Genomic DNA, 17032 nt, shown 5'->3' with positions numbered 1-17032 from the left:
CCGGCGAAAGGAAAATCCTGCGGGTGAATGCCTGGCCACGATGGGGGTGCCGTGGAGGGAGACGTGCGCTCCGGGACCCCAGCTGGGCTTCCTGGAGGAGGGGCTCCTGGCAGAGGAGGGGCTGCGCCCCACACAGAACGGGGGGCCGATGCTTGGCCACCACGTGGGAAAGCCCCTCAGCCGAGCTGGACGTAAAGGCTGTCGGGGTGGGGGGGAGCCGTGCAGCAGCGCATGCCACCCCCTGGCACGGACTCACACGCTCCGGCAGAGGAAAAACCCCAAGCGGGGCCCAGCACCAGCCCCCCAGAAGAGCAGGAAGAACACCAGGGCACCGCGAGGAGGAACGCCAGCGCCTCGACACCCTTGCCCAGAGGATGGGAATCAAGCAGCACGAGCCGGAGCTCATCCTGCACGGGGGCAAATACAGCCTTACGGGAAGAAGGGAAACTTGGTGGGATGACTCACATGACTGGAATTCTACTGCTGAGGGACACGACCTGTTCAAGAAAAACGGAAAGGACAAAAAGGGAAGTGGCACGTTTGCTTATTTGTTTAGAGCTTTTAGATACCATCCGACTACTACAGTCTCGGGACAGTCGACAATCAAAACAGAATAAAATGAAGCACAGCACAAATGAAGAGGAGGAACTCGGCAGCCCCGCTGAAAGCGTCTGGCTTCAGTTAAAGGGAGCAAAAAATAAGAAAAACTTAGCTATTGGTGCTTATTACCGACCACCCAGTCAAAAAGAGGAGAAGGCTGCACCCTTTGAAAAGGAACTCGCTGCTGTTTCCAAGGAGAATGACGTGGTCATTCTGGGGGGCTTCCATGTCGCTGATGCATGCTGGGAGACAAATTCTGCCAAGCGTGGCCCCTCCAAGAGATTCCTGACGCGCATTGCTGACAGCTTCCTCCAGGAGAGGGCAGAGGAAGGTACAAGAGGATCAGCCATCTTTGGTTTAATACTAACTGTCAGGGATGGCCTGGTGGAGAAAAGAGTGGCCACGGGAATCCTGGGCGAGAGCGACCGTGCAATACGCAAATTCTTGATTGCAAAGGAGGCAAAGGTTGACTGCAGCCAAGCACATGCCCCGGCCTTCACGGAAGCCAGCGCTGATGAGCTCAGAACAACGATAGCGGCAACTCACCCTCGGGGTAAAAGGAGCCAAGGGGGGTGGGAAATCTTGAACAACAAGATTCTCCAAACATGGCTATGAGCAATTCCAACAAGAAGAAATGTAGAAGACAAGAGAGGAAGCCCCCATGGTTCCACAAAAGTTACGTGACAGCCGGAAGGAAGGAAGGAAGGAAGGAAGGAAGGAAGGAAGGAAGGGTGGACAGACGAGCGAGCGAGAGAGCGAACATGTGCAGGAAGTGGAAGCAGGGCCAGGCCACGAAGGAAGAACATCAACAAATAACAGAATTGCAGGGACGGCATCGCGAAGGTAGGAAATGAGCTGAGACTAGCGAGGGACGGTGACAACAAGACAGACTTCTTCAAAGATGTCCAGAACAAGCACATCTGACAGAGAAAGGCGTCCGGCTACTGAAAGTGGGTGGCAAAATGATCGCAGGTGCCAAGGAGAAGGCGGAGGCGCTCGATTCCTGCCTCGCCCCAGGCTTCTCCCACAAAACATCTACCATGAGGAGGAAGCACAAGCTGAACGGGAGGGACGGCAGCCCCAGAGCGACACCTGGCCAGGGAATACCTAGGTGGAATGAGCACGGCCAAACCGCCAGGGCCCGATGGGCGCCATCCCAGCAGCACAGAAGAGCGAGCAGAGGAGCTCTCGGAGCCACTGGCTCTTGCCTTCGATCGATCCTGGAACACTGGAGAGGTGCTGGACGACCGGGGAAGGGCTAACATTGTCCCTGTCTTCAAAAAGGGGGAAAAGATGAACCTGGGAACTACACACCAATTGATCTGTCATCAATCCCTGGAAAAATTCTGGAGCAAATTATTAAATCAGTCCACAAGCACCTTGAAGAAAATGCAGTGCTTAATCGAAGTCAGCATGGATTTATAAAAAATCAATCCTCTCATACTAATTTAATCTCATTTTTTTGACTGGGTAACTTCCCAAATGGACAGAGGGTGCAGACATAATCTACCTAGACTTTAGCAAAGCTTTTGACATACTGTCACATGACATTCTGATGAGCAAATTAGCAAAAACTGGACTAGATGGAAAAACTATTAGGTGGATTCAAAATTGGCTGCTAAATCGGACACAAAGAGTGCTCATCAACGGCACCTCAGATCGGAGGGAGGCAACGAGTGAAGCGCCGCAGGGTTCAGTCCTGGGCCCAGTGCTCTTCAATGCCTTTAATAATGATTGACATGAGGAAGTGCAAGGAAAGATGATCAAATGTGCAGACGATACAAAACGGGGCGGAATGGCAAACAGCCTGGAAGACGGAATGAAGATGCAGGGCGATCCTGATCAGCTTGGACACTGGGCTGAAAGCGACAGGCGGAGATTCAAGAGGGACGAGGGACAAGGCCTCCGCTAGGAAAAGGAACCAAAGGCATCACTACAGGTGGGGAACAGGTGGCTCAGCGGAACTGGGGGAGAAGAAGATCTCGGAGTGACCGAGAGGCTAAGCATGGGCCAACCGTGTGATGCAGCCGCCAAAGGGGCACATGCTGTCTTGGGGGGCATCAGCAGAAGTGCTACTCCCAAATCACAAGCAGTAGTAGTTCCTCTGTACTCCTCACTAGTCAGACCTCACCTGGAACACTGTGTCCAGTTCTGAGCACCAACATTTAAGAAAGATGCAGAATTAGAAAAGGTCCAGCAGAGGGCAACAAAAACGATCCAGGGTTTGGAAACTCTGCCCTGTGAGGAGAGACTGGGGGAACTGGGCATGTTCAGCCTTGAGAAGAGGAGGCTGAGGGGGGGGACATGAGATCCCTCCTTAAGTACCTCAAAGGCTGTCACAAAGAGGAAGGCCAAGGTCTCATCTTGCTGATGCCAGAGTGTAGGACACGGAATAATCAAATTATGATAACCCAGATTCAGGCTAGATATTAGGAAAAGCTTCCTCTGTCTTGGAGCTGCCTGGAGAGGTGGGGGGCTCTCCCACAATGGAGACATTCAGAAAGAAACTGGGCAGCCCCCTGAGTGGGATGGTGTGACTTGGTGTCCTGCAACAGCAGGAGGTTGGACTAGATGGCCTTCATGGCCCCTTCCAGCTCTGCTGTTCTATGACTGATGATTCTCTGACAGGGGCTGGACTGCAACCTGGCCTGGCTGGCATCGTAACTGGCCAGTCTGGGCCCTGGACCGGTTTCTCTTCTCACCACTGCAGAACCCTTCCCTGCCTCCCGCTTCTCCCTGGTCCAGCCAAGGGCAACTCCGGGATGCAGATGGAGTCACGGGTGCCCCTTCCAGATGGCCACCGGCTCCCTTCTGGGCAGGGAAGCAGTGGAGCCGGCGAGGAGGGAGAGGAGTCGGTGCCAATGCCGAGGAGGTGGGCCCTCCGGGGGAGGGGGTCCTGGGGGCGTCTTGCCCAGTGGCCTCCCGAGACCTGAGGCTGGCACTGACCGTGGCTCCCAGGGGGTGTCCAGAGGGGCTGGAGCAGCTCTCCTGTGAGGATCAGCTGCGACAAGCAGGAGGAGACAGGATAGACAGAAGTGCTCAAGATGATACACGGGGGAGTGGAGAGTCCCCCTCCCATCGCACTTGAACCCGGGGTCATTCCATGAAGCTGGCTGGCAGAGGTCTAGGCCAGATCCAAGGAGGTGCCTGCGCACACCAGCTGCCAAGGAGCAGGGCGGGCCGAGGGTCGGAGGGACCCTGCCCCCCGTCGGGACACATCCCCAAACTAAGCAGGGATGGGTCATCGATCTGACGAGGCAGGGGGACTGGGCGCCCACCCCAGGACCCCCCTTCCTTGAAGTGCTAGTTTCCTAAGCGACAGGAGGAGATTCAAGAGGGACGAGGGACAAGGCCTCCGCTAGGAAAAGGAACCAAAGGCATCGCTACAGGTGGGGAACAGGTGGCTCAGCGGAACTGGGGGAGAAGAAGATCTCGGAGTGACCGAGAGGCTAAGCATGGGCCAACCGTGCGATGCAGCCGCCAAAAGGGCAAATGCTATCTTGGGATGCATTAACAGAAGTATGACTTCCAAATCACGAGAAGTAGCAGTTCCTCTACGCTCCTCCCTAGTCAGACCTCACCTGGAACACTGTGTGCAGTTCTGGGCACCAACATTTAAGAAAGATGCAGAAGAATTAGAAAAGGTCCAGCAGAGGGCAACAAAAACGATCCAGGGTTTGGAAACTCTGCCCTGTGAGGAGAGACTGGGGGAACTGGGCATGTTCAGCCTTGAGAAGAGGAGGCTGAGGGGGGGGGACATGAGATCCCTCCATAAGTACCTCAAAGGCTGTCACAAAGAGGAAGGCCAAGGTCTTTTCTTGGTGACACCAGAGTGCAAGGTGCAGAATAATTCAAGCTGCAACTCTCCAGATATCAGGAAAAGCTTCCTCACTGGCAGAGCAAGAGGGCAGTGGGACCGGCTGCCCAGAGAGGTGGGGGGCTCTCCCACACGAGAGACATTCAGAAAGAAACTGGACAGCCACCTGAGTGGGATGGTGTGACTTGGTGTCCTGCAGCAGCAGGAGGTTGGACTAGATGGCCTTCATGGCCCCTTCCAGCTCTGCTATTCCATGATTCCATGTGCCTGCCAAAACCTGGGCCTGCAGCTCCCCCCACGCGAGGCCGCTGCGGGATCCCAAGAGCCCCCCACAGCCCCAGGTTCAGGTCAGATTTCTGTGTGGCAGCAAAGCTGTACTTCTTGCAGACAGTCCAGTTCAACCTCCCCAGACACGTGAACAGCCACTGCTCCCGGCCACGTGGCCACCGGGGGCTGTGGGCCAGCGCACCCGGCGAGCGACACCCTGAGGAAGGCCAGCCCAGACGCAGAACCACCAGGGACTCCAACTCGCCTTGAAGGTCAGACCAAAAGCCCCCTCCCGCTGCTCCCATCTCACACCCCTCCTTCCCGCAGCTTCTTTGCAAGCCCCACGCCAGCTTCAAGCTTCTAGTCCTCCTTACATTCCTCTTCTCTGTTGCCTCCCTCTCGTTCTTACCTGCCTCACCCACCCACTTCTCCTGCTCCTGAAGCCCATCTTTCTCCTGCACATGTCATCCATGTTCTCTGCTCTTGCACCCAGCACTTTAGAGACACGGAAACAAAGCGAGCCAGGAGGGACCTCCCAGGCCATCTAGTCTGGCCCCCGGCTCCAGCCGGCTCCGCTCACGTAATCCCCAACATGGGGTTGTCCAGTCTTTCCTCAAGCACCCGCTGACGGGGCCTCCACCACCTCCCGGGGAAGCCCATTCCATCTCCTAGGAAGTGCTCCCTGATGGCCAACCTGAAGCAGGTTCCTTGGGCTTTGCCCCCCTGGAGCGCATTCTGCCCTCCCCGGCAGGGGAGAACAGGTCAGGGGCAAAGCCCACCCCTCTGCAGACCGACGGCTCCCCCGCGTGTTCCAGCAGAAGGGCCCTGGCGTGGGCGCCTGGCAGGCTCGCACAGGCGTGGCCGGTCCTTGGCTAAGGGGGCTCCGACGCCCCATGGCTCGAAAGGCCACCACACGTGGGGAACAAGGAAGCGCCCGCGCACGCCCGATGCTCAGCCTTCGCACAGCCCGCCTGCGAACGAGAGCTGCCTTGTCGGCACACGGTGCCGGTCCGTTCCCAGCACGGGCTCCACAAAGATCATCCCGCAGGATTGCAGCACAGCGCCGAGACTCGGGGTCCCCGCCAAGCGGAGGGGAAGAGGCACGAGCAAGTGGCGCCTGTCCCCAGGACGGCCCCCCCCGGCCCCGGGGCTGAGCCTCCTGAAGTGGGGTGTTTACAACAGCAAATAACTATGGGAAATTAAAATATCACTCTGGCAACACGTTCCCTGCAAAGCATCCATTATGTGAGGACAGCGTTTCATCTAAAAAATGTTCTGGCGCAGCACCAGGAGAGAGAGGGAAGCACTCTGCACATGTCCAGAGGCACTGGCTTGGCTTGCTCTCCTCCCTAAGCCAAAATCCCAAAGCACGGTTCTCATGTTACGACTCCGCCTTGGGGAGGGGGTGCCATGGTTCCCCGTCTGCGTCTGAGCCTCCGCTTGGAGGAGCAGAGGCGACTGGGCACATGTCATGAGCGGAGCTGGCTGGGGCCGGGGTCAGACTAGATGGCCCGGAGGACCCCTTTTGACCCGCTCTTTTCTACAGCCGCTGGGTGCAAAGAGGGCATTCCAAATCCCAGCACCACTGATGAGAAACCGTGCCGCTCTTGTGTCTTCTCTTTCTTAGCGGATCTTCTGCTAAAAGGGGAAAGGGGGACGGAGCGGCGGGAAAGCAAGGGCGGGCCCCAAGGGAAGGCTGCGCGGACCGGACACCCCCTCGCACTGCATTCTGGGGGCCTGGCGAGGCGATGGAGCCGCGGAGGCCTCATCCGGAAGCAACCCGAGACAAAACGCAGGCGGAATCCACCTAGGGAACACGGGCAGCGCTGCCCGGTGTGCCGAATCTGGGAAAGGACTCGTTTCGGAGGCCATTTGGGCCAAAGCCCAGAGCCACCGACAGAGCCGCTTCTGCCCCCACAGCCCTTTCCCTCGATCCGCAGGGCAGCACGGCGGCTCCGCCAAGCCCACTCTGGAGCCGCGCAGAGGCCTGGGGGGTAGGAACGAGAACCAGCCCCCGCCTCGGAGGGAGGGCCCCTCCACGCCCCGCGCCTCACCTTGTTGAGCTCCTCCTGGTTCCCAAACAGCGGGTGGTACCGGCGGTACTTCCCTTCCCGGTACTTGGCCACCAGGAAGCGCCTCCGCTCCTGGCTCTCGCTCCAGGCGCTGATGGCCTCGCTGGGCGGCACGTTGGCGGCCCAGAACTGGTTGGCCACGGCGTTCCCGATCCGGAGGAAGAGCTGAGGACACACGAAGCAGAGCTGTCCGCGAAGGCGCCCACACACGGAAATCCGCTTTCTGGCTTTAGGATGTGCTGCGGCCCCGTCCCCAACCTCTCCTGGCACCCCGTGCCGACTTCGGAGCGCAGGATTCCCGTCTGAGACGAGCAAGGCAGCCCTGGGGTGACCCGCTGCCCCGGCCCGGTTTCAGAGGCAGGCATCCTCCGGCCCTGGCTGCCGCGGGAGCTCTCGAAATACACAGATTCCCCGCAGCTCCGGAGGCGCTGGACTACAATCCCCATAATGCACGGCCAGAGCCTCTCCCAGCCCTCAGGCTGAGCTCGGCTCTGGAGATGGTGCTGCTCCGCTCCCGCGGAGTCGAGGCCCCGGCACGGCCGGCACTTGGAATCCAGCGATTCTTCACCACCCGGCCAGATGTTCCCGGAGAACGGGGGCAACGGCAGGACGGAGCAGGGCGAACTCAGCCCGCGGTGGGTGCCCTGGGCAGGCCCCGGAGCACGTGGGGCAGCGGGCAGCCTTCCAGCTTGCAGGCGCAGCCTATTTTCCTTAAGGCAGCTCTTCTCCCAGAAATAATGGCAGCGGGAGGACTGGCAGAGGAGCTCCCTGAAACCCATCGGTCCAAGTCAGGTGCAAAACTCTCAGCCCTGAAATTAAAGGCTTTGGAGCGGAGGAATTTTTGTTCCGAGTAGCCGAACTGAGTGACACTCACGGGAAGCCGCTCTGGGCCTAGAATGGACTTTTCCACATTTCGGCCGTGTGATTCAGGTCTGGTCTTGGGTTAAGGGATAATTCGGTTGCTGCTATTGCTGGGCGGCAGCACTGGGGGTCTGAAAATCCTGCCCATCTACAAGGTTTGCAGGTGGAGCGACCCGTCTGCCCACCCCCCTCCATGGGGTGACTGTCACTGGGAGTCAGCCCCACAGGTTGGTTTTCTTCCGGCGTGATTCACAAGTACATTCCAGGACCTCCTTCTCCAACCCTCCCAGGAGGGGTGCGCTCAGGGTGTGCTCCCGGGGGGGTCTGCACAGGGGTGGGGGGCTCAGAGCCCAGCAACCAAGGAGTGGGTAGTCCCACAGAGAGAGAAATGCAGCCCTCGACTGCTCCACCAAACTTTTCTCCGGGACTCCAGGATGCGGCGGGCTGAGCTCCTCAGCAAGGGGCCCGATTCTGGCCGTGATCCCCCCCGTTAAGCCCCAGCTCGGAGCAGCTTTCTTGGGAACCGGCGCCCTCCGCCGCCAGCTGCTCTGCTCTTCCCTTCGCAGCAGGGAAGCCAGCACAGAGGGTGCCCAGCAGGCTTCTCGGTGGGAGGAGGCGAGGCCGCGGGCTCCGAGTGGGGACCTCCAAGTCTGTGGACCCAAAAGTGTGGCAGCACCTGGACGCCTCCTCTCTGGCTATCGGTGCCCCCGGCGCTCATCGCCTCTTGCAGGATCCCGCCCCAGTGAGCCTGGCCAAGCAGGGCTTCCCTCCCCCTCCTCACTTTACCTGGCAGCTCCCCACAGCAACCTGCCCCTGCCCCAGCCCCCCCTCGCCGCTCCCTCACCACCACCCGTGCCGCCCCCATACCCTTCAGAAAGCCCCCCTCAGGGTCCTCGGGGGATGTGCGGAGCAGCACCTTCAGCAGCCCCGCTGCACACAAGGACCGCCCGGTCCTGGATCGGGTCCCCCAACTTGGCTGGCCCCCTCGCCCCCGGTCTGTCCCGCACCGCACCCCCCAGGTACCTCGATCAGCTCCTCTGTCCAGACTTTTCGGTCCATCTTGAGGCTCCGCACTTTGGTGACGCTGGGCCCCAGGCCCCGGTGTTCCCCTGCGGCGGGAGCAAAAGGAAAACGCGCCACGTCACAGCGGGACAGGGCGGGGGGCCGGAAGGAGATGCTCGGAAATGCCATTCGTGCCCCCAGGACAGGCGAGCGGAACCACTAAATATCCCGCGGGTGGTGGACGCCCCCTTGCTGGGCCGGGTCCCCGAGGAGGTGGGGCCAGCCAGCTCAGGGCACTCCTGGGCGAGACGGATCATCGGGCCCACTTCAGTCGGGGTTCAGGCCAGGCCAGGCGGGCGGACGGCTCTGGCCGCCCTGCGGGGCGACTTCTGGCAGGAGGGAGCCGGGAAGCGCGACCCTGCAGAGGCTCCTGGCCTCTGGGCACCTCGGACCCCATCGGCCACGGCACCTCTTGGGGGTGCCTGGCTGGGCGTGGGGGCTGCTGCAGGCCAGCCTCAGAAGGCGCTGCTGGGGGAACTTCGCTCTGCCCCACGGAGTCTCCCGGGGTGGGTCTCGCCCCACACGCTGCGCGGTGAAGCGCAGTCACCGGCACGCAGCCAAGGTGCCGCTCTCTCGACTCCCCTTTCCATCTTCGGCAGGCGAGGCCAAGAGCGGGCCAGACCGTGCCCTCTGTGACCGTGGCCTGGATCGGGGCCAAGGAGCCGGAGCTCCGTCCAGACAGGACTGAGATGCTGGCGGGGTTTCTTGGGTCGGATGGAGGGGGCTCTGCGCCCCGTCATTCTGGGCCCCTCCTTGGTCCCTCTTTGCCACTTTGCTCTCCATGAACTGCCCAGAGATCTTCGGCGACTGGGCACAGGGAGTGGACGCATGTGTGCGTGCGCATGCGCGCATTCACGTTATCCTTGTCGACCAGCTCAGTGTGAGCAAGTTTTCTCAGTAGACTGAACCAGCCCTGGTTAGTCCGCGGAGGAACTCTGCACACCCTCAGAGGGTGGTGTGTGAACCTCCGGCATGACTGCTCAGCCAGGGCCTCTGTTCCGTCCAAGCAAAGCCAACGGTGAGTGCGGCCGCCAAGAGGGATCGGCCCGAGGCAGGCAGCTCAGCGAGAACAGGGACCCCAAGCCACCCGCCCTTTGCTCCTTTGCCCCCCCCACCCCACCGAGAGCCAGGCTGCAGCCACGTCTGAGAGCGCACGCCTGGGGCTCAGGCAGCCCGGGTTCCAGTCCCCGCTTGGCCACGGAGCCCCCGGGCCACCTTGGGCCAGTCACAGCCTGGCAGCCCAGCCTACCTCACAGGGCTGTTGTTGTGGGGGTAAGAGCGAGAGCAGGAGGAGGGGGAGGATGTAAGCCACCCTAAGTTCTTCGTAAGGAAAAGGGGAGGTCGCAAAATAAATAGACAGACAGATGTGACGGTAACGCATATTAGGGCCGAAACAGAGCGGGCTTTAAACGCATTGTGGCACCGCCTGGTTTGTCTCCGTTTTTGCTCTTCAGGAGGCAAGCGCGAGGCCCCGACCCAGACTGGGACCCTAGCAGAGGCTTTTAAGCACTAGGCCACCTGCTCTAGAGTAAACGTCTAAAAAGCACAACTGTGTGTTCCCACTCATGCACTCCTGGCTCTGAGCAATTCCAAGCACGGAAGCCCCGCTGGGCGAGCCGGCTCCGTGCGGGCCGGAGGATGCCGTTCTCCGACACCAGCTCTCGCGGGATGCCGTGGGGCACAGCACGTGCCCCCCGGCCACGGCCACGGCCACGGGCCCAGCGACCTACCGGCACAGCGCTTGCAGATCACCACGCAGAGGTTGATGGAGCCCCAGTCGGGCTTGGGGGTCCCGCAGTCGGCGCAGAAGCAGTTCGCCTCCACCGCCCAGATCCGCTCGGCCACCTCGAAGTTGGAGAGCGCCTCGGCCACGGCCCGCTGCATGGCCTCCACCCACTCGGCCTTCTCCTGGTCGGATTCCGCCGCGAAGCTGCAAGAGAACGGGCGGCTGTGAGGCGCCGGGAAAGCTCCGCAGGGCGGGGGGCGTGGGGCAGGGCGGGGGGGCGGAGCGCTCAGGCGGGGGGCTTCGCTTCTCCCCAAGCCTCCAAGGCTGGCTGTCGCGTTGCGGGGAACGGACCGCTGAATGGCACCAGGATGCATGAACGGGGCACCACAATTCGCGGAACATTCCGGTCCTTGTTAATAACGGTAACAAATATTGCGGAGGGGAAAGGAGGCGCACGGAAGAGAGAGGAATGGAAAGTGCCCTGGGAACGCGACAGGGACGGGAATCTGCGAAGCCCGGCTGGACACCCAAAATAAAGGGGACGTGGGCCGGGACGAGGGAGAGGCGGCCCAGGAGCGCCCAGGCTCACCTGAAGATCCGGTAGGGCGTTGTCAGATCGAAAGCCCTCCTGTCCACATCCTTGACGTTCCCCACGTTCATGTCGATGTAGGTGATCCCGATCCCCAGGCGGAAATCCTTCGCCAAGGCACAAGAATTACGACAGGCAGAGAGCCGGGCGACGCGCCTGCGCAGCCGCACCCCGGAGGAGCCGCAGCCCGGCCCATACGCACCTCCGCATTCTTGTACAGGAAGACCTTCTCCCCGGCCACCACCACGTACAGCTTGTTTTTAAAGCCCCGCAGCTCCAGAGGGCCGCACTTGTCCACGGAGTCCACGCTGCTGCTGGCCGGCTGGCAGCCCAGGGCCCTTTCCGAGCCCCTTGGCTTCCTTTCGGCCATGGCCCTCTGGAGGGCCTTGATCCAGTCATTGCGATCCGCTGTGGGGGAGATCGCAGCCGGGGTGGGACTGAGCCGGACGGAGCTCCCCGCCGGGCAGCCGGAGATCAACCCACCTCTGCTCGGGGGAGGCTGGCTGGCCAGGAGTCACCGGGGCTGCCCGGCACAGGCGGTGGCCACCAGGCTGGGTTGAGAGGAACCTACAGGTGCCACGCAAAGGTGTGCACGGCGGCCCCTGGGACCCACAGGGCGGGCCAGCGGGGCGTGCGGGGAGCAAACGGGGCCGCTCGCGGCTGCAATGCGACCTTTAGGGCCTGCTTTTCTGTTGGCCAAAGTCATTCCCACTCAATCAAGAGAAAAACATGCGCTGCCGGCTCTTCAGAGAGGAGCTTCGCAACAGCCTTGAGCACGACCCCAAGATATCATCACTCCCCCAAGATGGAGCCCTGCAGGAGGAGAGAGTCCCCTGGGATGCCGGAAGGTCAATTCCCAAGCCTGGTTCTGGAAATATCCACCAGGCCGGCCGGCCATTCGCCTTCCCCAGCTGGAGTTTCTGGGCTGCTTCTGCCGGCCAGATTTTCGGTTCCAGAGCGGGCGGCAGACGCTGTCCACACCCTCTACCCCTTCCCACCCAAGGAAACCACCTACCATCACTCTCCGCCCGGAAGGCAAACGTCCGGTTGTTTGTGGCCACCTCAAATTTCTGGTCCCCAGTAGGAGCCACCCGGGTTATGGATGACACCGGGATGAGACGCTTGGAGTAAACGTCCTGAAACACACAGGGACACATTTGCAAGAGCGGGGAAGGGAGGAGCTGCGTCGACCGTGCAGAGAGAGCCTCTCCCTCCACCTACCCCAACAACTACACAACACTACACCTGCCTTGCCCAGCCTGGGGCCTTCCAGACTACATCTCCCAGAATTCCAGAACACTGGCCACACTGCCAGAGGCTTATGGGAGCTGGGCTCCCAGCCACCCGGCGGGCACCAAATTAAGGAAGGCCGAGCCGCGTGCCGCGTGATGGGTGACCACCAATGCGCTCGGCTGCCAGTGGGGACCGACGGATCGGGAAACGGGAGGAAGGGCACCGCTTCTCCTTTTTCCACAGGGAAAGCTCTTGGTGGAGACGGGGAGAGATTTGCGGCCGACGCAGAAGGGCGCGCTCACCTTTTCACTGTCAAAGTACCGCAGGTATTCGGCGTCCAGCTTTACCCAGCGCTTCTGGTAGATGTAGGGCCTGGAGCCAAAAGGCAGCGTCAGCAGCGGCCCCCGAGCATCGGCCGCCCTGACGCTTCCGAGCCCCCGGGAATCACAGCAGGGCCCAGCAGTGGCAGGACTTGCGCTTGCGCGGCCCGTGCCGGATCTGTGTCCTGAGCAAGCCGTGGCCGGGGAGGAACGCGGAGGGCCCTCCAGATGCCCGGGGCTGGAGCTCTCCTCCTCCCTCGCCTCGGCCGAAGGAGCTGCCAGCCAGCAACATCTGGACGGCTGCGCACCCTCCTCCCATTCCGGGGCCTTGGAGGAAGGGGGACATGAGCCCAGGGGTGGGGCGGCTTACCCTTGCGGGGGGGTTTTGTCCAGCCACCCGGCTTTCACGACCGGCGGGAGCGGTGCTGCCGAGTCCATCCTGTCTGTGCCGTCGCTCTGGAGGCTCAACGTGCCGAAGGGCTGCGTGACGCTGGGGCAGGGGGCAGCCAGCCCACACTCATTCCAGGCCCTGCTGCAGCGGCGGAAACACAAACGGTGCAGCGGCCCCGTGAGGGGACCTCCTTCCCAGGGGCCCCAAGGGCCGCGCAGCCTCCCCCACGCAAAGGGAGCCGCGGGTGCGCCCACACGCCTCCCGGGACTGAACCCACCCCCTTCTGCCGGGGAGATGCAGCGGGCAAGTTACGAGACCTCCCCGTGCCAGAGAAAACACGAAACAAGGGCAACCACAGGGGGAGGCAAGCCAGCCCTCGTGCGCAGCTGGAACCAGCCCCCCGAGGGAAGCACCCACGCTGCGTCCGCCCCCATCGGTCGCCCTGCGCTCCCTGGTTGCTGGCGGAAACCAAGATGCCCAAGCAAGGCCGCCCCCATCGCCAAGTGCTTCCCCTGAGAAAAGGCGTCCCCAAAGGGGGAGAATTTTTCAAAAAGGAAATTCTGCAGGGACAATTACAGACAATTCCAGCAGGGAAAAGGGCTAGAAGACAACAGAGGCCCACGGGGCATCAGAAAAAGCCTGAGGACGATCGGGAAACAAAAACGGGGGTGTGCAGGAAGCGGAAGGAAGGCCAGGCGACAACGGAAGAGCACGGACAGGTCGCACGGAATGGCAGGGAAGGCGCCCGGAAGGCTCAAGCGAGGAACGGGCCGAGGCGAGTGAGGAGAGCTCACCAATATTCAAATATGTCCAAAGCGAGACAGACGAAAGGGAAGGGAGGTCGGCTGCTCGGCGTGCGTGGCAGACGACAGGGAAGAGGCGGAGTGCTCAGCCCCCGCCGTGGCTCCGTCTTCTCCCCAAACAAGGACCACAGGCTTCCCGACGAAGGGCAAGGACAACCGGTGGGTGCGACGGCAACCCAAGACTGGCGGGCAAAGGGCCAAGGATCGCCTCACTGGGCCAAATGCCCTCGCACGGCCAGGGCCTGACGCGCCCCGGGTCACGCGGGAGCTGACGGAGTTGCTCTCCGAACCGCCATCGATACCCTTGAGACATCAGGGAGGGCGGGGAAGGGCCGGATGACAAAAGAGGGGCTAATCACAGAATAGTGACGCTGGAAGGGGCCTTCGGGTCCAACCCCCTGCTTGGCACGGACACCCAGTTAAACCTTCCCTCTCAGAGGGCTGTCCCGTTGGCTGCCACTCTGACCAGCTTTTCAAGAAAGGAAGGAAGAGGAACCTGGGATTCCATCATGCTGCCAACTCCCTGCTTCGGCTCTGCTTTACGTTCCTCCCTCTTGCGTTCTCCCATAGAGCAAAGCAGGATTTCCGCCCCAGCCACGTGCCAGAGAGGTCAGGGCGTGGCTGGGCTGCTGCGGCAGGGCGCTTGAGCCCTGGGTACGCCGTGCCCGCATCCGGCAGCTGCGCATCTTGGTTCAAAGGCCTCTGTGCTCGAGCTCGGTGCCATTCCAGCTTACGTCTAGCCAGGCCATGCACGTTCTTCGTCAACAAAGTAAATGATGCAGGAATGCCACAGGCACCCAAGTGCCCCGAGATCCAAAGGGAACCAGGCCCAGGGTGCATCCTTTAACATTCACAGGGAGCACCCACAACAGAAGGCTGTTCTTGCCTGCCATTAAGGCCCCTCCAGCTTCTGCCGACTCAAGGAACCTGCCCCTTCCAAGATGCCCTGCCCTGCACAGCCTGGCACAGTGCTTGCAAACTGGCTTCCTGTCTGGCATCGCTCCACCCCCATTTCTTCCTCCTCCGGCCTTCAACTTCCCGTAGCATGACTGCCATCTCCAGCGAGTCATGGCCTTCTTGTGAAAATCAGCTGAGGAAGAGGCTGGTGCATCAGAATGTGCTCTTGCGCAACCAGATGGATCTGATGACCATGAGAAACTGGAAGTGCGGGATGCATCTGCTGCACGTGGGCAGATCGTGTCTTTGGGTCTGGGCTTTAATGCTGACTCTGCCTGTTTCCTTACTACGGAATCTTAGTATTTATATCTTGAAAGTCATCCTATAATGGCAGAAAGTGAAGAGGAACTAAAGAGCCTCTTGATGCGGGTGAAAGAGGAGAGCACAAAAGTTGACTTGAAACTCAACTTTAAGGAAACTAAGATCATGGCCTCCGGTCCGCTCACTTCCTGGCAAACAGATGGGGAAGAAAAGGAGGTAGTGCCAGATTCTATTTTCCTGGGCTCCAAGATCACTGCAGAGGGGGACTGCAGCCAAGAAATTAAAAGACAGCATACTAAAAAGCAGAGGCATCACCCTGCCAACAAAAGTGCGTATAGTCCAGGCTATGGGTGTCCCAGTTGCAATGCATGGCTGTGAAAGCTGGACCATAAGGAAGGCTGAGCGCCGAAGGATTGAGGCCTCTGAATTGTGAGCGATCCAGGACCTGATTAGCAGAGCGATCCAGGACCTGATTAGCACGTCATGCTATGCTGCAGAAGGCCAGGGAGAAGAGGACGGCCCCAGCCCGGCCAGCCCCGGCGGCTGTCCTCCTGCAGCTGGGAGCCACCACTAAGCAGGCCCTCCCCCCACTGCCAGCCCCACTTGCCCTTGGCGGGGGCCAGACGATGCACAGTTTGCCCACTGGCAGACAAAGCGGAAACGGCACCCCGTGCCCGCACCCACAAGACGCCGAGTCCTGCCGGCCTGGCCCCGTGGACCTGGGAGGCGCCACTCCAGCAAGGGATCCTTCGCTGCCTCACAGCGTGTCAGGTGCCCTGTTTCCTGAGAGTAGCACTTTCTTGGCAGCTTTCTCTCAACCTGCAGTGACACCTGGGCGCTCGCAACCCACGGGCGGGACCCGCCTGCCTCAGAGCTCTCCTGGCACTGGCCGGGGCGCCCAGTCGCATGTTCCGGGGCGAGGGATGGGCCACGGCCTCCCGGGGCCACGAGCCCGGCCTGCCCAGCGGAAAATGCTCGTCCGTTGCGACCGCAAGCGGGACTGCGCCCCTCCCCGGAGGAAAGCCCAGAGCCCCCTCTTTCCTAGGCCGGCCGGTCCCTCGGGCCGGAACGCGGCCTCTGCTCCGAGCAGCCCCTCTGGGGGAAGCCGATGTCGGGGGGATGGGGCTGCCGGGAACCGCCGTGGGGTGCCGCGGAAAGGACGGGTGACAATGGCGCAGAAGCGGCGGCAGCAGATGGTGGTGGTGACGGGAAAGGAAAGGAAGTCGCAGCAGAAGAAGCAGCGGGCCGACAAGGAAGACGGTGGCCCAAGGAACGCGTGCACGGAAGCGCTTGGGGCGGCAGGGCTGACGCGGGTTCTCCAGCCCGGTCCTCCGGCATCGCGCCTCCGCCTGGCCGTCGGGCACGGGGTGGTGGCAGCGCGAGCGATGGCGAAGGGGGAAAGTGTCCCGCGAAGGAGCCTGCGCCCCTCCTGCTCACAACGTTTCCCTCTCCGCACCGCTAACGAACGCGCCGAGGCGCTCTTGGCCTCCGGGGCCTCATCCGAATGGCAAAGGCCCCTCGGGCCCCGTTTCCCGCCAGCCGGGAAGCCGACGGGCACCCTCCCCACCCAGCCCTGCCTCGCAACGCTCATCCGTAAAAATGGGGCCATCACCTCGCAAGGGCAGAACGCGGCGCCGGCAGAGCCCGCCGGAGAGCTGGCAAAGGCACGGTCCTCGGCGTCCGGCAGCACGCGCACACGGACCCGCTCGGCACTCCCCCCCGCCGGGCAACCGGTGCCTGGAGTGGGCCGTGGCAGCTGCAGAGCCCGGCTGCTTCCCCGGAACGGGGCCGAGGCGTCCCAGAACCACGGCGCATTCGCGCCTGAGGAACACACGGTGTTCTCCCAGAGAAAGCTCTTGTGTAGACCCGCGTTTAAAAGATGACCAGGCAAGGAAGCCTTTCTAGAAATTGAGCGTCTCTAGGGCAGCTTTCCCCAAGGTGGTGCCCTCCGGCCCACAGGGGCCTGCAGGCCAAGCCACCCAGGGAGCCATTTTGCAGGAGGCCGCTCGGACACGCCAACTCGGCGACCTGGTGCAGCGCCTGCGGCAAAATCGCAGCACGTGCAGGAGAGCC

At 61.5% G+C, this 17032-nt stretch overlaps 1 protein-coding gene across 3 annotated transcripts in view; it reads right to left on the bottom strand.

Moving 5' to 3' along the window:
- The window catches only part of ARAP1 (ArfGAP with RhoGAP domain, ankyrin repeat and PH domain 1), an 86071-nt gene that overhangs the window by 25600 nt on the left and 43439 nt on the right, over positions 1–17032 (bottom strand). For 2 of the 3 annotated variants that reach the window (XM_044418543.1, XM_044418542.1), the window contains exons 6-13: positions 12918–13079; positions 12530–12599; positions 12010–12130; positions 11197–11402; positions 10995–11101; positions 10410–10609; positions 8641–8726; positions 6739–6921 (exon numbers count right to left, since the gene is read on the bottom strand). In XM_044418543.1, the coding sequence (XP_044274478.1) occupies positions 6739–6921; positions 8641–8726; positions 10410–10609; positions 10995–11101; positions 11197–11402; positions 12010–12130; positions 12530–12599; positions 12918–13079 (1135 nt within the window). The remainder of the gene's footprint in view (positions 1–6738; positions 6922–8640; positions 8727–10409; positions 10610–10994; positions 11102–11196; positions 11403–12009; positions 12131–12529; positions 12600–12917; positions 13080–17032) is intronic. The other variant, XM_044418544.1, reaches the window with a different exon arrangement.

Source organism: Varanus komodoensis, unplaced genomic scaffold (assembly GCF_004798865.1).
Source record: "Varanus komodoensis strain SLA01 unplaced genomic scaffold, ASM479886v1 scaffold91, whole genome shotgun sequence".
Classification (NCBI taxonomy): domain Eukaryota; kingdom Metazoa; phylum Chordata; class Lepidosauria; order Squamata; family Varanidae; genus Varanus; species Varanus komodoensis.
The sequence above is the reverse complement of the archived record's forward strand: the minus strand, read 5'-3'. Positions and strand labels throughout refer to the sequence as shown.